Genomic DNA, 25,458 nt, shown 5'->3' on the forward strand with positions numbered 1-25,458 from the left:
TCCCTCCCTGTGATATTCACATGGTGACTACCACATGGTGACACAGCCAGAAGCTGGATGCTCACCCCAGCCTAAAGGGCTGTGAGAAAGCGACATTCCAGTCTTTATAAGCCATCCAGTCTTAAGAATTCTGTGATAGATGCAGAAAACAGACTACGAGACTTATCAAGTGATGGGTGATCACACCATCAGAATTAAAACAGACACCGAGAGCCATCTGCACCATACACTGGGAAGAACGCAACATTGCCTCCATGAATTCTTGCCAACAGTGTGGAACTAGGGGAAGAACACACCACATAAACCGAAACTGAGAGTTTCTAAAAATAACTAACCAGCAGTAGCAAAGGTGTCAAAGGTCATGAAGGGCTAGGTGTGCGTGGAGACTTGCTGTAGAGTGGGAGACAATGAGACACACTCTGCGGTGCTGGACTGAATCCCGGGACGATGGTGCATAGACCACTATCTGCCTTCAGTAATGATGGCGTGCTGGTTTAAATTTCCCATTTTGGTAACAGTTCCGTCACAACATACGTTCTTTTGTTCATTTGGTTTTTGTTTTTGAGACAGGGTTTCTCTGTGTAGCCCTGGCTGTCCTAAAACTCACTCTGTAGACCAGGCTGTCCTCAGACTCAGAGAACTGCCTGCCTCTGCGTCCTGAGTGCTGGGATTAAAGGAATGCACCACCATGCCCAGCTCATTTCATCTGTTCTTAACATGGAGGGAGTTGGGTGAGGCGCAGCTATGGCCTCCTCCTTGCCACCTTTCCGTAAATCTAAATTATTTTTCTCCACTACTGCAAGTCTAAGCCATACAGACAGCATGTAGTTATGTTCCCACAGACAACAGTGTGTACACTCAAGCTTTCTTCCTTCAGTGTCTTCACTTCCTTCTTACCTTCCTTCCTTCAAGGAACTTGAGTGCGGTGCCAATGTTCGCCACAGCATGAATGCGCTTCACCCGGCGCCCTTGTTCACAAGGCTGGGGAAAGAAAGGCAGAGCCATAACAGCAAGTGTGCTCGTTAAAAGCTTTCAGATTCCACTCAAATGTGCTAACATATACACTGAAAAACCCTGACACGCAACCACCATGACTCAACCTCAGTGAGGTGAGCGGGGTGTAGAACCCTGATATCCCAGCAGCACTCGAGAGACACCTGTTTCTCAGTAGAGCTTCAGTCTCATCAGATTCTTTTCCTCCAGTGTGTTTTCCTGGCTGATTTCCGAGAATTAAAGTTCAACAAATTCTCGTGATACCTGTTAGATAGTCACTCCCTCATGGAAAGAAACAGTTACATGAAAAGTACTCTTGGTCGCTCACCTACTTTTCTTTAGCTATGAGGACATGAGAGGATACTGACCATCACTAACAATCTTTCTTGATTTGAACAACGAAAAAATTGAAGCAAGTGAACCAAGAATAAAACTCAGATTGTGAGAACACCTTTTTCTTCTTTTCTCCCCTCTTCTCGTCTTTTCTTTCTTTTTTTCTTTTGCAGTGTCTGTTAAACGCTGTCTGTTTTACATGATGAAAATCATTGTGTGTATTTTCTGTCACACCAAGAACAGAAAATGTAAAGAAATTTCAGTGAAGCTGATGTTATAATCCTCTTTTCGTTTCCTGGGAACACCAGCATTAAGGAGACAACACTGTTTTACTCCAGGTTCTCATCTGGGAGAGTGGCCCTCTTTTCTGTGAGCCAAGGGCTCTAAATAATATCCTAGTAAATTCAAAAGCAAGCTTTGTTTCCACTGGGTGACAATTTTAGACTGTGATTTTTAAGAAATATTTACTAGAAGGTATTTTGATGTGGTTGTTGTTCTGGCCTAGGAACTTCTTGCCTCATCACTGCTCCACACACAGAACATTGGTTTAGCTTATTAACTGTGCTTTACTGCGACAAAGGCCTTGTGAGTCCACCAACTAAGATAGTCAAGACTCGTAAGGGCCACCACCATGTTCTCCCGTCCCACCCATATCCATTCTTACTTCCTAGCTTCCTACACCCTTGGCAACATTTTAAATCCGGCCCAACACTTGCCTTTTTGTACAGATTCGATTCATTTATATGCAGCCTTAAAAGAACTTATTTTAAATCAGACGTAAAAGCTCACATCTGTCACTCTAGCTCCCAGTTGGCTAATACAGGAAGATTATTATGAATGTAAGGCCAGCCTGGCCTAAAGACTGAGACCATATCTCAAGGAAAAGAAACACTAAGATTATTTTGAGCTGTTGTCTTTATTTAAAGGGCATCTCTGTACTTATCCTTTGGGATTTTTCTATACACCATTTTATTGACAATATTGATCTCACTGTTTCCTTAAAGGTCCCTCATTCACAGTCAGCCATGTATGCCAGGGCTGTGTATACACTCTCAGAGGAGCTGGAGTCTTTCCAGGGCATTGATGACTAATAAGTCTCATATCTCTCTGCTTTGGTGCAAGCACAGTTTCTCTTCGGCTTAACCACCCCCCAGCACACACCCAGAATTCTCAGGCAATACAACTTTCCATGTTTAATGCCATGCTTTCCCGGAGGGTAGAGCTATGTGCCCTTCTACAAGGATTGCAAACAAAATTCTGTTGGGATAAACCCCCTCAGCCCTTTATCTGACAGATGGTTTTTCCAGCTTTCCGATTCAGCGTATGTACTGCTCCTACTCCAGTGCTCGTCCGCATACCCCTTACTAGCATTAGAATAAGTGTCTCTTCCTCTGACCTGTGGATTTTTCCTGTCAAGTTCCTTTCCACATCTCCCGTCCACGTTTTCCTCTGGGTCGTTGCTCTTGTTGTGACGTGCAGGCAGTCCGGAGGGCCTTCCCTTGGGGACCTTTAGGGTCCTAACGATGTTCCGTGTCAGTGCCTGCATCCTGTGACATCATCTGGGTCAGGTACTTAGTGACCTGACATCCAGTCGATCTTGCTCTCTCACTCTTCCTCTTTTGGTCCTCTCCTGTTCTCTCCCCTCTCTCTATCAGGGTGCCCCCTCTCCTTTCTCTCTCTCCATCTCCACTCCATACAATAAACTCACGTACCTGCTGTATATGCATGGCATCATTTTTAAACACTAACAGCTGTCTTATTGATTAGTAAACGTACTTTACATATCCTTGATACAATCCTCCCTGAAGTCTCTCACCATGTAAATTGTGTCAGCCTTAGACAGGTGGGAAGCTTGGTCTCTTCATTCTGTTTTTATTTTAAAATGTTCTTAGTTTAATTTTAATCAAATTAAATGAAGAAAAAATTCACAGATATGATTTTTGTCATGTGTTATTTTTAATCCCCATTATTTAAAACATATCCATCTATCTTCTCTAAGTTTGGCAAGACCTCATGCTGTTACACCCTGAGAGCACACACATACGAACTGTGCATATGTTTAGGCTCTAAAGATCAATTTTATCTTTCTTTTTTAAAATTTGAGTGTTTCTCTATTCTATGTATTGAATAATCCCTGCTTTTCCTTGTAACTGACATGAACCTCTAAATTATATGATAAAGTTTCATTATGCTTGTTCCATTTCCCAACTCCATTAAATTTATCAACAGGAATACCCTGTACCAACAGCACACATTCTAAATACATCTAAAAATATGGTATTCTTGCATGGTCTGAGGTCTAGTCACCAAATGCCTTCTCTCTGCCTTTCTTGTTCAGGTGTATGCTGGCCAGTGATGAGGCAACACGCTTCTGTTGCATTTGTGTTATTATACCTCGTATTTGTCATACTTGCATGTGATTTTTATGCCATAACCAATCCTAGCTAGTAGCTATTCTCAGAACTGGGCTGCAAGCTCTTTGAGGACATAATTCACTCACTCGTGTTTCTCCAGAGGCACAAGGTAGTGTCAGAGTGCAGGCTTGAGAAATGTTAGCTTGTCAGTAGGCAATGCACATAGCAGAACTGAGGTCTGACGGTACTTCATGAACCTGAGGGGCTGACGGTACTCAAGCTTTTTCTAGTGTCTACTCTTCATGTTCATGTCTGAGAAGATTATTAAGCTCCCCTGATGTAAAGTGATAAAGGCTCTTCCCAAAAGCATGCTTCTGGCTCTATGAAACAGATTAGAAGAGGCTTCTCCATAGTCATTGATATGTGTCCATGGTATTCTTGTTGGTTTTCCCCCACATGGCAAATTCTCACTCACATTCTTTAAATGTTGCAAGCCGATACTAAACCAAACAGTGAATCTAAGAAGAATAATTTAAAATGTTTAAAATTCCCTTAAATAAAATTAAAGCCAAAGGATGCACAGCAGGTTACTAAAGAGGACTTGGTTATGGGGATCTCATTCTGCAGTGCTGGCTGTGGGGAGAATGCTAAGGCATTTGGCCACATTTCCTGAGCTTTATCAGAGCCAGAGGCTGGGGCTCTGCTCTGTGCTGCTCAGGGCACTGCTCACTACAGAGCTACCCTCATCCTGGGAACCCCCCTGCGTGACCCTCCTAAGGACAATGCTTTGTTAACATTCATGGTCTGAAAGGCTGTTCAAGAAGGCCCAGGGCCTTCGCTCCTTTGTACCACACTCTCCAACTCCACGGGATGCTGCAGCACAGGAGAGGCATGTGCAAAACTGAAATCACACATTTATAATCTCCAAGTAACTTTAATGTACGTGGCTGAGAATCTTAAAGGGTTTAATATCAATAAATAATTAAAAGCTCAGATCAGAAGTTGCCCTTACGTCTTAGTTTCCTTCTCTGCCAACGGAAGCTATAAAAATTATTGCTACCTTCACGACCCTGTAATTCCAACTGTGCGTGAATTAGTAGGGCACTGAAACAGAGGGGTGGTTTTTAGTCAAAAGTACAGTACTGTATCCTTTAGAATAATTGAACCCAGAATTTCAATGCCCGTGAACAGTTTGATAGACGATTGGTCAAAGCCGATGGTGGAATCAGGTCTGACACTGGGGATGACGAGCGCATTCTTTCAGCACTCTGTGAGGGCCTCTTCGACCTTCAGGTAAGTTCAGGAAGTTTTGCATCGGGAAATCAAGGAAGCGTGCTTTCAGCCGGGCGTCCTGGTATGCAGGTGCTTCTCCGGTGTAGGTAGCTGATTTACACGGCGATTCGGCTGTTCGCACGTGATCTGTTGGGCTGACTCCACAGCACAGACAAGCATTTGTGTGCATGTGGCTGAGGGAGGAGGCACTCCAGGTGGCTAACGAGGAAGGATGTGTTGAGAGTAAGATTTTAAGGGGGAATGCTATGCTGCTGGAATTTTCCGCTGGGGGCAACTGGAGCTAGGTCCCCCTGGGGACTTTATGGGAACACCTCTGAGAACCCTGTACATGTCTCAAAAACGTGCTTCCTGAAACTAAGGAGCGAGCACCCATTCCTGGACTCTTATCTTTAGTACATAAACATTCTGAGGGTCTTTCTTTTCAACCTGAATTCTCACAGATTTCAGACTGACAGTTTGCCTGTGAGGCTCTGCTTGAGCCTGAGGCGACAGTCCAGAGCAGGGTTGTCACCGTGTACACAGGGATGTCTCCCATCACCAAAAGCAGAAACCAGAGGCGAGCTGAGATGATGGACATCTATCCGCACGCATCCGCTCCCCTGTGAGTCCGACTAGAGTGGCCGGCACAGACTTCTCACCAGCTTGTGTTTCAAACAGACTCTTACAGCTTACGCTGTGCAGCGGAAGGAAAACAAAATCTTGGTGATCTCTGTGGCAACAATTGTAAAGATAGAAGATATTTAAAGCTGAGGGATCCCAAGCCCTTGGGTACCCAGAAGAAGTTTAACACTGTCCTAGATGCAGTTTGTTCCGTCCTAGAGGCGACAGAACCCAGGGTTAGGTCTCTGCTGCTGCTGTGTACTTCTGTCTCTGCTGGTCTTACTGGTGGTCCTATTTTCATTTTTCTAGAATGAACTCTGGGGCCCCCACAAAAGCAGAGCCCCTCATCTACACTTTACACTAAGGAGAGAAGGCTTCAGGGGAAATTTAGAGTCCCTCTCTTTGGAGGAGACTGGAGTGGCTCAAATGCCTAGGTGCTAGCTTCTGCCCATTCATCTTCTTTAGGTGTCAAGTGTAGAGCTTGGGTTTTGCTGCTAATAAAAGATGACCTTTAGTTGAAGATTGTCAGATCCTGAGAACTTTGAAGTTCCCTGCATTGTCTATGTAAGCCGTTGTCAACATATGGGGGTGGGGTGAATCAGCACATTTATGTGCCAGATAAACAGCATTAGCTGTGCAGTGGCAGACAGCGATGCTGTAGCCTCAGCCAACCGTAGACTCTGCGCCTGAGGACCACTTGAGCATGAGTTAAAAGTGAGTCTCACCCTCTACCTCCAAGAAACTACGTTTACTGACATTCATTTTCTCTCACAAGTACACAGTTTGTAATGCAAGGCAGAAGGTTCTGTCAGTTCTAGCCTTCATGTGTGAGAGGGTCTGGTTAAATCTTCATTTTCTTGCTAGACAGAACAGGCCTGAGTTTTCCATTCCTCAGAAAAAGAAACTTCAGCTGCAGGAAAAACCACAGAAAGCCACTCAGCCAGGACAATCGGCCTAGGGAGATAAGGTTGCTTAGCTACTGCTCTGAGAAGGCCCTAAGCCCTGGTCAGGGTCAGGTAGCCATCACAGGCACGGGCCAGGCCCTGACTGAAGTCACATGAGCACCAGCAAGTCCCAGCTGAGGTTGTGTAGCCACAGTAGGAGTTCCCTCCTCTCGCTTCGAAATGGTCCTTCAATTCCGCTCGGGGCTGTCCTGTCATGAAGGTGGTGGCCCAGGCATGCTGGTCTTCGGCAGAATAGATGCCTTTTGTCGTTTGCATGCTATTTGAGTTTGGGTTTGTTCTTTCAGAGTCTTGTGGACCCTAATAGATGTAGTATCATAAGCCATTTTAAATTTTTTCCTGAACTCAGATTCCCAGTTATACCAAGTGTTTATTTATAAACACCTTATATCTGCAAGCTACTTACTCTTCTACTGTGATATGAAAAAAATACATGTTTTAGTATTCAATAATGTAATGAAAATACACTTTACTGCTCACTGGCAATGTTGTTTGCACTCTGTAGGTTCTAGGAGATATAAACATGCCTCTTCGAGTAGTCTGTTCTTATTACAAGTGATTGATGGTACAGGACGCCAGCAAGAACATGGCGCGCGCCATATTGCTTTCAAACTTAATATCCAGCAGACAGCTGGAGAAAAACCAACAGTTTATTTTCAAGTAGGAAACAAACATAGTTATGGTTAGCTTATTTTTTATTTTTATTTTATTTTTTGTCAAATTGACACAGGCTGGAGTCATCTGGGAAGATGGAGATTCAATTGAGAATGCCTCTATTGAGGCAGTTTGGACTGAGGGCAAGTCTGTAGGGCATTTTCTTGATTGATGGTTGATGTGGGAGGTCGCAGCACACTGGGTGGTACAGGGGGATCCTGGGTTGTATTAGAGAGCAGCTGAGCAAGCTGTAGAAAGCAAGCTAGTAAGCAACATTCCTCTTCTGCTTCAGTTCCTGCCACCAGGTCTCTGTCCTATGTTTTCGCTTAGTCCCTTCAGTGATGCACTATGACCTGAGCATTTTATGGTCAAATTAATTCTCTCCCCCACCAAGTGGTTTTGATCAGAATTTTGTCACAGCAACAGAAAGCAAAGGAGGAAAAGCACTTATAGTGAAGTAGTTATTGATTAGTAATTTATAATCCAGGTGATTGTCCCAGAAACCAGAGAGATGCATTGTCCACCATGTCAGGGCACTGATATTTCCTTCCCTCTTACATATTGCTACTTCAGACACAGTGCGTCTCTTTTCAGGACCAAGAAGGCTGACATACTCTTCACCTCCCAAGGGAAGAGATACACCGATGATTCTAGGAGATTAATAATTACTGAGGAAGAAATGTCTCTTCTGTTGATGACATCCCTTAGGCACACGAGTCTGTCATTCCAGGGGGACATTATTGAGTAGGTATTACAGTCAGAAAAGATCCTTACCAGTTTCTGCCCAGACAGGACCTCCAGTAGAGCGAGGAGCTTGACACCATCCTTCATGTCTTCAAAAAGGTCATCTACTACCATGGGGGGCTTCCGCTGCAAGGCAAAATGTCACTCATTGGGGTAAAATTTGTATATACCTTATCATCCATCCTTCCATCCATTCCTTATCAGTGAACCAATGCCATGTTTTTAGGCATATGTTTAACCTCTAAGCTATACTGCAAACATCCTGATTATTTTTTATGTAATTATCAGTTACATGTTGAAAGCATCAGGAAGAAAATTAAACTTGTGTACATAAAGCTAGATATCTAAAAACCTCACTATACTGTATTACTGAACACAGCTTCTGGAGGACATTTCCCTGAGGCTATGGGAACACACAGGGTACCCCTGAAGAAGGCAGGCAGGCTCTGCTTGGATTCACAGTCTAGTATGCCCATCACACCTCCTCTCAAAGGAGCGGAAATCAGGAGGCAGAAGCCCAGCAGTATAATCAACTTAACCCTCACCAATCCAGTATGCAAAACAAAGGAAAGCTCAGCTCAAGTCATGGACGTCATTGATGTTATTACAAACATTAATGAGTTTATTGAAAGGCTAGGCTGGAGTTCACCAGTGACCTTGGGAAAGTTGGCACTAGGTAAAGAAGTAATGATTGATGGTCCATAGAGAGTGGGGGATGTGCTCCCCACTGATGCCCCAAAACAAAACTTTGTCCCTTTGTCAGAGTTCAAGCTCCATGGTTTTCTGGTTGATGCTGAACTTTTTTAAAGGCCTAATGCTTCACTTTTAACTATTTTTCCTTTCTTTTCTTTTTAAAAATGTGTTTTGATTCTGAGATGAGGTCCAGTTTCTTCTCCACCCGCTGGCATGAAGCATTTATATTTCTCTCACTGACTGCATGAATTATGGAGGCTGAACGCTATAGTTCTAATTTTAAATGCATTTCTCTCTCTTTATGAAGTGAACAGCTGAACACATTTTGTTCTCATACTGTGAAATGCATGTTCAAAAATAACAGCGTTTTCATTTTCAATCATTACTTGTTGGATCCCATCATTCATGCTGCTTCTTAATTATGAAGCAAAAATTTAATATTGACTTTACATCCTAAGCATATAAATAAAATTATTTAGCACAAAGAGGCCACTATAATAAAAACCAATGTGATATCAAGCAAATTATTGTATTATACATTTATCATCATTATAAATGAAATACAAGTATCACTCAAGTACCAATTTGCATCCTAATAAATGAAGAAAAACAGTAAAGAAAAGTTCATAAATATATGATAAATTTAGTGAGAAAATACAAATTAAGTTTTACTTGGATACATAAAGAAAACTTGAAGAAACTGGAAATTCCCACAAAGTAATATATACTACAAGAACTTTGGCACCAAAGCTATGATATTGCATGTGTGATAATATGCATGGATAACATGTGCATGCATGATAGCATATGTGGGTGACAACATGCATGGATAACAAGCATGGATGATAGCATGCATGGATGACAACATACGTGGCTGACAGCATGCATGGGGGATACAGATGTGTATATGACAACTCCATGAAAACACACTCTGGCACTAAATTCGCTCAGCTCTCTACTTCTTTGGAGGACAGTGCTCCTTGGTGCTCTTGTAACTGGCCTTCGGAGTAATCAACAGTGGCTGCTGGGCAGGTCTTCAGCCCAGTGGCCTCTGCCTGGTGTTGCTGACACTTTCTCCTTTTGAGATCAGGCAGCCTGATTCACAACCTTCCTCCCTCCTCTCTTCTCTTTCTCATTCCTTCTTTTCTTGCCCTTCCTACTCTTCCTCTTTTTTTTTATTCATTTCCCTCCCCTTCCTTCTCTCCATCTTCTTTTCTCTCTCATATCTCTTTTATTTCCTAGCTGTGTTCAAACTCAACTGAGCATCTTGTTCTGTACAAAACTGTCTGCATAGATATGACTTTTGAATTCTTCCTTCCAGGAAAGAGTTCCCCAACCAAGGACCATGCCTGGAGAAGACCTCCTGCTCAGATGTAGCTGATAGGCAGCTCAGTCTCTGTGTGGATTCCCGAGTAAGGGGAGCAAAGGATGCCTCTAACATGAACTCGGTTGCCTGTTCTTTGATCACTTCCCCCTGGTGATGCTGCCTTGCTAGGCCACAGAGGAAGAGGATCCAGGCAGTCCTGATGAGACTTCATAAGCTAGGGTGAGATGGCAGGGGAGGAGAGCTCCCCCTTTCAGTGGACTAGGAGAAGGGGATGGGAAGGGAGGGAGGGAAGGTCGGATCAGGAGGAGATGAGGGAGGGGGCTACAATCAGGATATAAAATGAATAAATTATAAAAATATTTACAAATATATATTCACATATAACAAACATTAAAAAAATACTATCAAAAACATGACAGACACTTTATGTATGTTTCTGGCTGCCTGCTTAGATGACTCAGTGAATGAAGGTAAGTATTGTGTGAAACCAATAAAATATATCCATCTATCGTGAATCACTCCAGAAAGGAAAAGAAATCTCACTTTGAATCAAGTACTGTTTGTGCAAGTGTGGTAGCGATGAGCACAGCATTTGTTTTAGGAGGCAGTCAGATGTGAAATGGCTTAAGAGTCTCTCTGGCTAGATGTACAGACACAGGGACAATATGACTTCTTCGGCCAGACTTAGATCAGAAGGCTGGCTGGGAGCCAAAGGGCAGACAGGAACAAGGATAATTGGTTGGAGCCTGACTTAGCAGAAGGTAATGGCTGTGGTTTTGCTCCCATTGCTTTTCAAGAACCAGATAGAAAGTGTCAAGCACTTTCATGACCGTGAGCATGCTAAGTTGTCTTTTTTTGTGTGTGGAATATTTAGAAGTCTTACTCATCACAGTCTCCTTTGGTCTTGGCAATCCATATTTAGTGGAAACAGGACATTTTTCTATCCAGTTTGAGGTGTTCAAAAATGAACCTTTTCGTTGCACCAAAAATGAGGTACTTTACCATTGTGCCATTCTAGAAGCTTCCTCAATAAAGACTACATTCTATGATGTGGGTCTAAAAGGATCACCTGCCCTCTAAAATTTCTAGAAGCCCAGAGAACATGCACAGCTCTCTGTAGCTGAGGAGCTGGTGTTGCTTGATGACCCCCTGGGTCGTGCACTCACTGAAGAGGGTACGCCAGGGAGTGGCTCTCTGCTTCTACCTGTCTGGCTTTGTTTTAGCCTCGGCAGCCTGAGATGCTATGTAACAAGGACCAACATTTTCCTCTTTAGGCTGCAAGAAGATCAAATGTCTCCCTTCTTTGAAAAAAGATTTGTATTTAGTTATACAAGTGTGTGTGTGTGTGTGTGTGTGTGTGTGTGTGTGTGTGTGTATGCGCATGTGTGTAAAAAACCCGTGTTTCTTTACTTTTCTGAAGGCACCAGAATATATTGATCTCTTATCCACCATTTTCTTTGGAAAGTCTGTTCATGACAGGATGGACATATTTGCTATGTCATACCAATTTTATGTCCTCAAAAAAATTCCTATTCAGGGGAAAGGAATAAGAGAATAATTTGAAGAGAAACATATTAGAAAAAACAATTTGCATGGCATGAAAATTTAAAGAAGCCTCACATTTGAAAATTACCTATAAAATAAAAACATTGGTACATAAAGAAAATATTAAAAGATAGTCACGAGTGTGTACATCTGATAGCCATACTAAGCACCTACAGCTTAGATAGTGACACACTTCAGCCTGCTAGGTCTTTCAATAAAGAAAAGGACAGATTAGAGGGGAGAAGGAAGAACACATAGAATACGGCTGCACATCCAGAAATGCTCAGACTCTGGTATGGACTATCCATTTATCTTATTTCATATTTACAAACAAGGAGTCTGAGTCCCAATGAGACCGAGTCTCTGGCCAAGACTCCATATGTTGTGTAACTGGGATGGGAGCCCAGGTTTGTTTGTCACAGGAGCCACCTTGTTAGGCAGCAAGCTTAGGAGAAAGGGGGATACACAAGCCTATAAGTGTGACTTATTTGATATCATTAAGGAAAATATTGATGAGCTGGAGTGCCAGCCAACTTGACTAGAAATGACGGCTTTGCTAACGAACCCCGCCGTCCTTGGGGACTGGAGACTGACTGACCTGTAGTTATTGAAACATCGTGTCTATTTAGCGTATTGGCATAGATATAAGTGTGTGCACTGACAGCCATGTTCTGCCATAGTCTGTGCCGTGCATGCACATCCTCTGCTTTAGGAGAGATGATGGCCGTGGTAGCGACAGAAGGATCCATCGCCAGGCTGCTCTGGCTGAGGCTGCAAGGCTGCTTTTCCCTGTGCCCTTCTCCGTAACGGCTAAGGCACGGTGAGGTCAGTCCTCAAAGCCATTCCCAGGGTGAGTGAGTGACTCAGAGGACACCGGGAAGCTGCTCCACTCCTGGTGACAGGTGACACTTTATTTCAACAAAACAGGTGTAGATTAGATGAGAGGAGGGGAGAGGCACCTGCAGCAAAGGCTGAGGGAAGTCACAGGCTGCCAAGGTGAGTCACTGGTCTCTTCCCAGGGGATGCTTGTGAGCAGGCATGTGTGTGCTCTTCAGTGTTCTCACGATGACCTGTGACAACAACGTAAGTTGTCACAGCTTGGGAAAGCCAGCCAGGTCTCCAGGTCTTTCCTGGGAGTCTGTGTGGCCCTGTGACTGACTCCAGATACTCAGAATGTACCCTTTCTTCTCTCCTCAATTAAAAAAAAATGGTGCTTACCCAAACCATGGCATTAATATGCAAGGACCTAATCAAAGCAGAACAGTGTGGCTGAGACCCTGACTCTGAAACGGTTCACAGCACAAGGCCTCAGCACACTGGCTCTCAGCAGGCAGACTCCCTGTTTCCTAAAGACAAGCCTTCCCCCCCCCCCCCATCCAGAATAGGGCTAAGGCAAAGCAAGCCTGCAGACTGCTGAATTAACTGTTTCCTGCCTTCCTTCTTAGACTGAGATACCTGGAATCTTTTCAATAACATCTCCTCTGGCACAAACCTTCAAAAATTGATTTTGTTCACTTGCTAAAGCAAGGCCTGTAAGCCTAACTTTAGTTAGGCTTGAAGCATTGCTCTGTTTGTGGTAACTTATTTTTGCAGCATTTCTCCCTTCCCACTGGATGGTGAAATTTGAGTAAGTGACTTCTGAACAATGGAACTGTACATGGCCAGAAGAACCAGACTGTGTCTTTATACTAGTTCAATTATTACAATTTTAACTATGCTAAAATACTCATAACCTAAGATTCATCATTTCAAGTGGATAGTTCCATCATCAGATATTTCTTCAGGATATGCTATCAACCTCCATCTCTGTCCTCATCCTGCAAAAAGGAAACTCTAAACCCATTAAGTAACTGTATTTTCCTTTCTTTCAGCCCCTGGCAACCAGCTCCTGTTCCTCTTCAATTGTTTTGACCAGTCTTGATACCCCATATAAGCAGACAGACGAAATTTGGTGACTAGCTTATTTCACTTAGCACAATATCTTCAAGGCTCCCGGAATTTGTAGCAGGTAGTAGAATTCCCTCTCTCTTCTTCCACTGAGTAAGATTCCCTTGTGGTACATACTGTCTTTTGTAATCTATCCTTCTGTCTGGCCACAGTTGCAAATTGATGCTCTGAACTGTAATGATACTTCTTGATGCTTCACATTCGACTCTTTAGGTATGAAACTGGCAACAGAATTGCTGCATTATGTGGTAATTATATTACCAATTATTTGAGGAAGAAGCCATTCACGTTCTTTACAGTGGTTGTCAAGTAGAAGAAGAGAAATCTGCTTCAAGAATGATTAGAATGCTGTCCATTCATTAGTGAAATTTGTGGTGGTTTGGCTGAGAAATATCTCCCACTGCCGTGTATCTGAATACTTGCCTCCTCGATGGGGGTGCTATTGTGGGCAGTTGTGGAGATTGTAGGGTGTGGAGTCTTACTGGAGGACACATCACTGTGGTTAGGCTTTGAGAGTTTGCAGAAATACTCCCCATTCAGTTCACCCTATTTCCTGTGTGTGGCTGAGATGTGGTCTCTCAGCTTCCTGCTTGGGCCACCTACTCTCATGCCTCAGTGCCATCAGGAACCAAACACCAAAATAAGCTTTGTTTCTTAAGTTGCTTCCGCCCATGGGTCTTTTTACAACAACAGGAAAACAACTAATATAACTAACTACATGTCGTATAGAATCTCAGAGTCCCTACTGATCAATGCATCAATGCCACACAGTTATAAAGCAGAGTTTCAGCCTTAGGGATTTAGCCTTTTGCAATATAAAGAGTTAAAAAAAAACCCTGTCATCTTCAGGACCAATTGTGGTGTCACCATCATTGTTTTGGGTCATTTGCTTAGGGTTTTGTTCTCCATGGGCAAATACTTTATTGCGCCATGAAATGTTATGGCGTGTCACCTTGAGATGGTCAACACATACCTAATGGTTAATAGTAATGATCATTGGATATTTAGAGACATTGGTAAAGCTGGACTAGAAAATGTCGGGGGGGGGAGTTCATGTCACAGATGGCCACTTTGTTGAGGTGGGACATATACTGTAAGCAGAGTCAAGGGTTGCCAAGCGTGATGCAGTGTCATGGCTGGGTACATTCATCCTACAGCCTTCTGCACAGGCTGTTGAATTGTGCTAAGAAAAGGGATGAATCTAGTCTTATTTTGTGTACCCCTGACCCTTCTGTGCAGAACATGGTCTCTCATTTCCAGAAAAAGACAAACTACTCCGTCTGACTTCCATGTGGCCTAGGTAGGGATATAAGCTAAGGGGGATTTTCCCATCCCAGAAACAGCATAGGGAACTCTCATTTCCTGATGGTTATCTTCAGGGTGGAGCAGCATGTAAAACAACAGGAATAGAGAAGAGAGCGGAAAGGGCAGAGGTCGACCAGCAGATGTTGGGTGAGTTACCTTTGGAAAGGTCAGCTGAGAGCCCACTACACTAACATTTAACAAAGTAGCAAGCTGGTCTAGGACCAGACTGATAAAGAGTGTGATGATCCCCACAGGCAGTGCTTGCTAAGATTAACATACTATTTAAGAGACCTTGCCATTTCATTGTGAAAATAAAACAGACATTCCCAGCAGCTCTACAAAGAAGGTGAAGTAATTCAGATATTTCGCCTGCATCTGCTTTTCTTTCATGTTTTCGTGGAAGCACTCCTGCTATTACTTTCCACCATTCTTTGGCACAGGTAGGAAGACACTTTCATTCTATTTCGTTTCCTCTAATGGAGAGAATAACAATTTCCACTTCCTCGATTACTTAATTCAACATCAAATAAAGGTCCCAAAGGCAATAGGCCCCACGGTCCAGCTTCAAATGTGCCAGAGAAAGCTCTGCTAGTAATTATTTTATGGTACAAATAAAATGTTCTCTACCGTGAGCACAGAGCACATCCATCATTTATTTCCTTTCTATAGTATACAGTGTTCTATAGTATGCACTTGACGCCTCTCTATGGCTCACACCCAGTTGCTGATCTATCCACAAGCTGTCCTGGCTTTATTTTTAAAATTCATCCAGAATCAGTCACCTGTAGTTACCGACACTACCCTGTGGACAGAAAGTATTTTTCTCTTCTGTTCATGGTTTCATTTTCCGGACCTAGAATACCACCTAGGCTGTTAAATAACATTCTAAAATATGAGTCAATGTGTGAATATGATACAGTTTTAAGGAAGAAATGATGACCAACTTTATTAAAAGATTTGTTACTCTCTATAAACCTTGTGAGCTTTGCCCTCACATTATCAATACTCTAACAGTTCTCAGTTTAACGAATGCGTTGCATTTGAAGTGGGTTTCTTTTGTAACCATTTAATTGCATATTTAGAAATAGTTGATTTTATGTTCAACTCCTCTATATTTATTAAGGTTTAATTAACAACTGAAGGTTGAATATATTTACAGTGTATGAAGTAATATTTTGACGTGTGCATATGTTGTGAAAATGTTAAAATCAAGCTACTTAACACATTCACCACCTCACATAGGTACCGTAGCTTTAAGAAAACAAGAATGGGGTGGGTTTTGCCATATGTTGACCCATTTCCTTTGTCATCTTCTTGTATTGGTTCACCAATAGGCACACCAGAGCGTACACAAGGAAAAGGATGAGAGTGAAACTCATTTAAGAAAGTGTTGACTGGTACCCCAGCCAAGGACCATGCGTGGAGAGGACCTAAAAATCCCTGCTCAGTTGTAGCCCAAATACTCATTCTCTAAGTGGGCTCCCTAGTAAGGGGAGCAGGAACTTTCTCTGACATGAACTCAGTGGCTGGCTCTCTGATCACCTCCCTCTGGGAATTGCAGTCTTGCCAGGCCACAGAAGAAGACAATGCAGACAGTCCTGATGAGACCAGATAGGCTAGGGTCAGATAGAAGGGGAGGAGGACCTCCCCTAATAATGGACTAGGGGAGGGGCATGGGAGGAGAAGAGAGGGAGAGTGGGGTTGGGAGGGGAGGAGGGAGAGGGCCACAGCCAGGATACAAAATGAATAAATTGTAATAAATAATAAAAAATGCCAAAAAGAAATCTGAGCACAGGGGTCTTTTCTGAGATTGATACTCCAACCAAGGACCATGCATGGTGATAACCTAGAACCCTTGCACAGATGTAGCTCATGGCAGCTCAGTTTCCAAGTGGGTTCCATAGTAATGGGAACAGGGACTGTCTCTGTCATGAACTGATTGGCCTGCTCTTTGATCACCTCCCCCTGAGTGGGGAGCAGCCTTACCAGGCCACAGAGGAAGACAAGCAGCCAGTCCTGATGAGACTAGGATCTAGACCTGATAGACTAGGATCAGAAGGAAGAAGAGGAAGACCTCCCCTATCAGTGGACTTGGGAAGGGGCATGGGTGGAGAAGGGGGAGGGAGGGTAGGACTGGGAGGGGATGAGAGAGGGGGCTATGGGGGGAACCCTGGGCCCAGACAGATTGTTTGGTTCTTGTTGCTCTACTTGAGCTCCTGTCCCCTCCAGGTCTTTCTATCTCCCCCTTCTTTCATAAGGCTCCCTGCACTCTGCCAAAGCTCTTAACTGATGTCTTCTGCATGGCATTCCTGTTCCTCACAGTGCGCGTCAAAACCTTAACTGCAGTTACTTTAGAATGCTGGCGTTTTTGGAAATAGGGTCTTTATGGAGCCTGTCAAGTCAAAATGAAGTCATTCGCATGGACCTTAATCCCGTGTGACCAGTGTCTTCACATGAAGAGGGACCTGGGTGGAGGACAGAGATGCTGTGCCTGAGAGCAGCGGCTGCAGTGCTGTAAGCCCAGACTGCCACCATCAAAAGTCAGACAGCAGCACTCCTCCCCGAGTCTCAAGGGAGTGTGGCCTTCTGGGTCCCAGAATGTAACCATGCATGTCCCATTTGCTCTGTGAGCAAGCTTGTGTGTGTTGGGGTGTGTGGAGGTGGCGGTGCGTGTGTGGTGTGTGTGTGTGTGTGTGTGTGTGTGTGTGTGTGTGTGTAGCTCTGCATATGTGCACAGGTACATGCAGGTGTATGTGTACATCAGTACACGTGTGTAGATCCAGAGGTTGCTCACTCTCCATCTTTCTCATTTTTGTGACACGTCTCCTGGTACCCTGATTCAGGTGGACTGGCTAGCCAGAGAGTTGTAGGGAACCACCTCCGCCCGATGCCACGGCGCTGAAGTTCCAGACACTTAGCACGAGCAGCTTTTTGCGCGGGTTCTGGGTGGGGTTGGAACTCAGGGCTTTGGATGAAATGGCATGCCCTTCACTGACTGCCTCACGTGACCTTAGGCCCTGTACACAGTTGACTATCGCTATCTATCTACTCTGTCGTCAGGTCCATACCACCGTATCGATAGTTCTTGGCCCTAGGAGAGGCCTAATACATACTTGGTGACTGAATACCTAAACAAAGTACAAAACTCAAGAACAGCACAGTGGTCCCTGCTTGTTGAAGACCAAATGTCTGTACATGACCCCAGTTTACATGCTACCGGTTGACCCGGTCTATGTGGAAGCAGCTGGGGGAGGGTTGGGGGATAATTGAGATGAGGTCATGGAGGTAGGACCTGATCTTGTCCCTAGAACAGGGGGAAGAGAAACCAGAGTCCCTTCTCTGCCTAAGACAGACAGAACAGCAGCCCCGTAAGCTAGAAGGACTGCTGTATTGGAGAGCTGAGTCCACCAGCACCTTGACCTTGGGCTCCTTGGGACTGAGAGCTGGGCAGTGACTGTTCTGCAAGCTGCCCTGCCTGTGGTATTTCCTTAATGCAGCCAACACGAGCAGCAACACCACATTCATAAGTCATTAAAAAAAATCTCTGGCTTTGTCATCTGCTGAATTGCTAAGCTCATTAATTAATTCTAAGCTTCAAGTGCTTGGCCTATAAATTAATGGAAGCAACACACTTGGTTGTTGTGAGAAATAAGTTAAATGTAAATTGGATGAGGCTCCATAATGTGCACACACGGTCTCAGCCCCCAGCATTACTGCAGTATGAAATCAGAGTTCACAATGCACGCTGACAAGCTGAGTGCAAATCCGAGACTCCGGCTCCACGGCTCCACATCCCATCCCTAGAAATCACTATCAGTGTCACGACGACGCAAACCACTTCCTTTAATTAGTAGAGGTAAGGACTAGGAGCATACAGTTTTTTCATCAACCAAAAGAGAATCACAGCTTTCTCATCAAAAAGAGGGTTCTCGTCCTGGAAGAAAATGATTAGTTTCATGAAACCACTCACTAGTTTACATTAAGATTGTATTACATGACATTGACCATTTGTGGTTTCTAATGGTTCAGATAGTTGCAGAAGTATAGAGTCCAAAAATCAACACAAGAAATGCATTACATTACATATGAATTTGAATAATTTATGGCTGTGTACTAAACATTATACACAGAAAATTTTAAGGTTTCTTCTCTACTTCATCAATATATATGGGTTAATAGAAGTATATTTTCTTTTCTTTTTTTCTTTGTATTCTCTTTTTTAAATTTAAAAAATATTTTATTTATTATAATTTATTCCCTTTGTATCCCAGCCATAACCCCCTCCCTTATCCCCTCCCAATCCCGCCCTCCCTCCCTCTTCTCCTCCCATATCCATCTCAAAGTCCACTGATAGGGAAGGTCCTCCTCCCCTGAGAGCCTATCAGGTCTCATCAGTACTGGCTGCATTGTCTTCCTCTGTGGCCTGGTAAGGCTGCTTCCCCTCAGGAGGAGGGGAAGTGAACAGAGAGCCTGCAATTGAGTTCATGTCAGAGACAGACCCAGTTCCCCTTACTAGAGAACCCACATGGATACTGAGCTGGCATGGGCTACATCTGTGCAGGGGTTCTAGGTTATCTCCATGCATGGTCCTTGATTGGAGTATCAGTCTCAGAAAAGACTCCTGTGCCCAGATGTTTTGGTTCTGTTGCTCTCCTTGTGGAGCTCCTGTTCCCTCCAGGTCTTTCTATCTCCCCTTTCTTCCATAAGGTTTCAATGCACTCTGCCCAAAGTTTGGCTATGAGTCTCAGCATCTGCTTTGATATCCTGCAGGGTAGAGTCTTTCAGAGGCCCTCTGTGGATAGGCTCCTGTCCTGTAGAAGCATGCTTTCAAAAGCCATATTGTACCCTTAGATACATGCAATCTCTTCATAACTGGTGTCATAAAAATTGTCACAGCAAACTGGATGTCTGCTATCAATAAAAGAATTGATTAATTATAAGTCATTTCTAGAACTGCAATTGAAAAAATCAGTCAAAACAAAAAATGAAAAACCCTCCCCCTGTGACAGCGACGGCCATGTGAAGTGCCTGGCTTGTGAGCATGAGGGCCTGAGTTTGATCTCTAGCGGGTGTGTAAACATTCAGCATGGCTGAGTGGGCCTGTAATCAGGGGCAGGATCCCTGGAGCTCACAGTCCAGAAATAAAATAAAGCTTAGATCCTTCAACTTATCTGAATCAGTGAACTTTGGGATCAGTGTGAGGTCCTGTCTGAAAAACAATAGGGAGAATGACTGAGGAAGCACACATCAGATTCCAGCCTCCAGACGTACACACCCCCCCAACACAAACCACACACATATCATACACCACACCACACACACACACCACACACACACCACACATACCACACACAAACACACACATACATACCATACACACGAACATAGCACATCCAAACACACCACACACACATACACACACACCACACACACATCATACACCACACACAAACACTATACACAAACACCACACATACCACACTCAAACACACACATACACACACCATACACACAAACAGAAGCACCACACACACCACACACAAATACATACATATACCACACACCATACATATATCATACACCGCACAGCTCGAACATACACTGACACACCATACACAGACACAAACACCACACACATCACACCACAATCACACACCATACACCTCACACAAACACACACAACACAAACATAACACATACACATACACACACACACACACACAAACACAACATAATCCACACTCAAACACCACGAATACACACACACCACACACCGCACTCCACACAAACACACCCCACACTCACACAGACCATGCATACACACAGATCACTCCCTCAGCCCTCCTCAGATTCACCCTCATAAGCATCCCTGAATCTGTCCACGTGCACCGGAGACTAGATGACCTCAGCCAGGACAGAGGTGCCAACACCTCCCCACCCACCTCTGTACCCCTTCTCCTTTACTGTCAGGAAGCTGATTTAGGATGTAGTCAGCCTCCAAAGGGAGTTTTGTAGAAGCAGTTATAGTCTTAAAAAAAAAAGGCACTGAAATTATTCTTTAAAGTATTTTTTTAAATAATTACAGTTTGTTAAAACACTAAAGATATCAAGATACTGTCACAGAACTTAGGATTTACTGTTATAGCTCAAATATACAAAAATTCCCATGACGGTTGTGTCTAAGTTCTCAGACAAAACCCTGTAAAACATTTACAAATGCTATTCTAGAAATAAGTTAATTTTTTCCTGACTAATTCAACACTTTTCCCTTCTCATGTTGACAGAGATAAAATACCTGGCCTATCATGGAACATTTAAAACTAACATTTACATTATCAGAAAAAAAAAAAAAACGCAACAGTTTTGAAGCATTGGTCATCTTTCTTACTTTCATTGACAGATGTCAACAGGAAGTTGCAGAAAGTGTATACTCTGTGGGGGTAACAATAAAGGAATTACAATGAAACTTAGTTTCTTCCACTGTTTCACTGTCAGATTATCTTCAACAATTCCAATGAACAAAACTGTCTATATTAGGGATTGTTACACAGGGAAACAGCCATGAGAGAGACAAGCATGTGACTGTCAAGCCAGGGCTGAGTTTCCACTGTATATTAGGGATGCAAAAGGAATTTTCATTTGCTTGAAGCCTGAACACTTCAGAATAGACTCGGGGCTGTCATAGGTTAGGTGTTTGGATAACCTCTGAATCCAGACATTGAGCCCCTCACCCAAGTGTGACAGTATTTAGAGGCAGAGCCTTGACATAGTAATTAGGCTTAGGCACAGCCCCTAATGGGTTCTCCACAATGAGACTGAGAGAGACTGGAGCTCTTTCTCTTCCCACCATGTGAGGACGCCAGAAGGCAGTGGACAGCAAGCCAGTAAGGCCGTCATGAAAACCTGAATCTTCTGGCACTTTGTTCCCTGGCCCTGTGAGACAGTAACAGTCACTGCTGAAGCCACTGGACCTCTGAGAAGGATCTGAGATTTAAAGTACGGCAGGAGAGGTCTCCCCGGAAGATTTGCCCAATGTACTCTGGGTACTACTGTCCAAGGAAGATCATTAGCTGAATCCACACAATAGTCCTGTCACTTGAACCTATTTTTTAAAACAAAACAAAACATAATGTGTCTTGGTTTGTTTGTTCTTTTTCTCAGTTGGCAGCACAGGGGAGTGATTTCACCGGGACATGCTAAGATTGGAAGTCCTTACGTAGTAGCGTCTACATTCAAAGACAGTGGACACATGGTCACCTACTGACCTAAGGTAGACACTCTAGGATGATGTCAGTGTTTCCAGTGTCCTGTGACCTAGGTTGCCTTTTCACCAAAGCCCCCAGGGGAAACAGAGTCAGGACCTGCCCAGAGAAAGCTCCTTGCATGGAGTACACCGTACATCAGTACACATGATGCTTTCTGTGCTAACTGAATGGCCACAAGCAAACAAAATCCAGCACGAATCCTCTCTCTGACACAACACACATGCTCTTGTAGAAGCCGTAACTGAGTGGATCATTTTTCTCAAGGTTCATAAAAATTACATAAAATGGCGTCTCTTGACCAACTGTCCACTTTTTTTTTTCCAGAGGTGGTTACCAAACACCACAGCTAGGGAGCAGCTCACCAACCCATAATACCACCACCATCACTGATCGGTAGTGATGACGACAGCAGCCTTAGCACGAAGCTCTGTAATATTGCTGGCTCCAATATGAACCTCTAACTCTCGATTGTTTCCGTTACCTTAGCCAGGTGGGAATTGATCCATTTTGTGAAGGTGCGTTTCTGTACGATCTCTTGTTCATCTAGAAGGAAAAAAAAATATTTTTGTTAGATAATATGATAGGTTCCAAAGTTATATCGCCAAATGTTTGGTCACAGACCTCTAGAAGGGATTGTATAGTTATTTTATCTTCTAATTCAACTTTCTGGGCATATGTAAATAACTAGGCCTGTCTTTTCAAAGTTACTAGGAAGCTTAAGCAGACAAGTTCCAGCACAGAGTGGCAGCAGCGGTCATGAAGGCCCACGCTTAGCTGAGGAGCTGTTGGAATTTGACAGCTGCTGGAAGAAAGCCAGTTTTCTTCAAGATCCCTAATAGGTTGGCCTTGCTCCAGGGAAGCTTCCTGCACACACACACACACACACACACACACACACACACACACACACACACGAGCATTTGAACCACACACACAAATTGGATGTAAGGATGTAACCAGGGAAGACCTGAATGAGGCATGTATGAACAAAGGGCATTGCATGGAATTCATGAGCAGTCACTGAGAATATTATTTCAAAAATTGTTAGCACATGCCTTAAACACGGGATAGGCTAGCCCTGCATTTAGCTTCATCCGCTTCCTAAAACTCTATAAACGAATTACCCTCAACAAATCCGTTAGAAATAAAAGTTCACTGGAGTCAACTAATTACTGAGCTCTCTGACAGAGGTTCTGGCTGAGACATGGAGGTGGGGCAAGCGGGGCAGGTCCATGTAAAGCATCCAGAAGCAGCTGCATGCACGGCTCAGGCCCCACAGCTCACACGTCAGTGTAGGCAGAGCTGTGGCTTGTACCTAGTGCCCAGGGTGTGACAGAATGGGGGCATACCAACCCCGAGATGATACTTGAAGCTTCTGGCTGGAGTGAGGGAACTTCCTGCAAGCTTTGGAGAGCCGCAGCCAGGCTGTGAAATCAGTGTAAATGTGAAATCAGGGTGATGGCAGGAACCGCAGCTCCCTTTTAGGAAGGACGCCAACAACTTGTGAGAATCTGGGCCCCGGGTTTACAAACATGAGGGAATGAACAGGGCTAATGAGGCAAACAGGGTTTAAAATGGATCTTTACTGCACTTAGTCCTGATGCGACTTGATGTGCAGGAAGGAGTGAGGGCTGGGGGCTCCCCTTTTCTGAGAAGAAGGGGAGGGGAAGCGGGAAAAGAGGGTGGAAAGTAGGGACCAAGAGGAGAGGAGGGACTGGGCTGCCATATGTAAAGTGAATAAATAAATATATTTTTGAAAAAAGTGGATCCTTTGCTGTTGGGGTTCTGTTCAGGAAGTTGTCTCCTGTGCCAATGAGTTCAAGAATCTTCCCCACTTTTTCTTCTAACAGGTTTAGTGTGTCTAGTTTTATGTTGAGGTCTTTGATCCACTTGGACTTTAGTTTTGTGCAGAGTGATAAATATGGGTCAATTTGCATTTTTCTACATGTAGACATTCAGTTAGGCCAGCTCCATTTGTTGAAGATGCTGTCTTTTTTCTATTTGGCTTCTTTGTCAAAAATCAAGTCTCTGACATGAACTCAGGGGCTGGCTCTTTGATCACCTCCCCCTGAGAAGGGAACAGCCTCACCAGGCCACAGAGGAAGACAATGCAGCCAGTACTGATGAGATCTGATAGGCTAGGGTGAGAGGGAAGGTGAGGAGGACCTCCCCTATCAGTGGACTGGGGGAGGGACATAGGAGAAGAAGAAGGAGGGAGGGCAGGATTGGAAGGGGATGAAGGAGGGGCTACAGCTGGGATACAAAGTGAATAAACTATAATAAATAAATAAGCTATTTATTTATTTTTTAAAAATCAAGTATCCATAGGTGTGTGGGTTTATTTCTGGGTCTTCTATTTGATTCTATTGATACACCATTCTGTTTCTATGCCAGTACCATGCAGTTTTTATTATTATTGCTCTGTAGCACAGCTTGAGATCAGGGATGGAGATACTTCCAGACGATCTGTTGTTGTACAGGATCTTTTTGGAAATTCTTAGTTTTTTTATTTTTTCTATATGAATTTGAGAACTGTTCTTTCAAGGTCTGTAAAGAATTGTGTTGGTATTTTGATGGGAATTGCACTGTAGGTTGCTTTTGGAAGGATGGACATTTTCACTATGTTAATCCTACTGAGCCATGAGCATGGGAGATCTTTCTATCTTCTGATATTGTCTTCAGTTTCTTTCTTCAGAGACTTGAAGTTTTTTTTTCAAACAGGTCTTCAACTTGCTTGGTTAGAGTCACATCAAGGTACATTATGTCCTTTGTGGCTATTGTGAAGGGTGTTGTTTCCCTAATTTCTTTTTCAGCCGTTTTGTCTTTCATATACAGGAGGGCTACTGATTTTTTTTTTTAGTTAATTATGTATTCAGCCACTTTGCTGAAGGTATTTATCAGCTGAAGGAGCTCTCTGGTTGAATTTTTGGGGTCACTCATGTATACTGTCATATCATCTGCAAATAGTGATACTTTGACTTCTTCCTTTCTGATTTGTATCCCCTTGATCTCCTTTAGTTGTCTTATTGCTCTAGCTAGGACTTCAAGTACTATGTTGAAGAGATACAGAGAGAGAGGGCAGCCAGGCTCTAAGATCAACAATCAATAAATAGGACTTCATGAAACTGAAAAGCTTCTGTAAAGCAAAGGACACGGTTGTCAGAACAAAACAACAGCCTACAGATTGGGAAAGGATCTTCACCAACCCTATATCTGACAGAGGGCTAATATCCGGAATACTTAAAGACCTCAAGAAGCAAAGTAGCAACAAATCAAAATTCAATTAAAAAAAATGAGATACAGAGCTAAATACAGAATTATAAATAGAGGAATATCGAATGGCAGAGAAACACTTAAGGAAATGCTCAAAGTCCTTAGTCATCAGGGAAAGGCAAATCAAAATGACCCTGAGATTTCACCTTACACACATAAGAATAGCTAAG

The 25,458-nt window shown here is 43.5% G+C and overlaps 1 protein-coding gene across 1 annotated transcript in view; it reads right to left on the reverse strand.

Moving 5' to 3' along the window:
• The window catches only part of Syne1 (spectrin repeat containing nuclear envelope protein 1), a 461,163-nt gene that overhangs the window by 362,237 nt on the left and 73,468 nt on the right, over positions 1-25,458 (reverse strand). Inside the window, exons 3-5 of the mRNA XM_055615901.1 lie at positions 22,497-22,558; positions 7,964-8,059; positions 898-981 (exon numbers count right to left, since the gene is read on the reverse strand). Coding sequence (XP_055471876.1) covers positions 898-981; positions 7,964-8,059; positions 22,497-22,558 — 242 coding nt within the window. The remainder of the gene's footprint in view (positions 1-897; positions 982-7,963; positions 8,060-22,496; positions 22,559-25,458) is intronic.

The sequence above is a fragment of the Psammomys obesus genome, unplaced genomic scaffold (assembly GCF_907164565.1).
Source record: "Psammomys obesus unplaced genomic scaffold, mPsaObe1.curated_primary_1811, whole genome shotgun sequence".
Taxonomy (NCBI): Eukaryota; Metazoa; Chordata; class Mammalia; order Rodentia; family Muridae; genus Psammomys; species Psammomys obesus.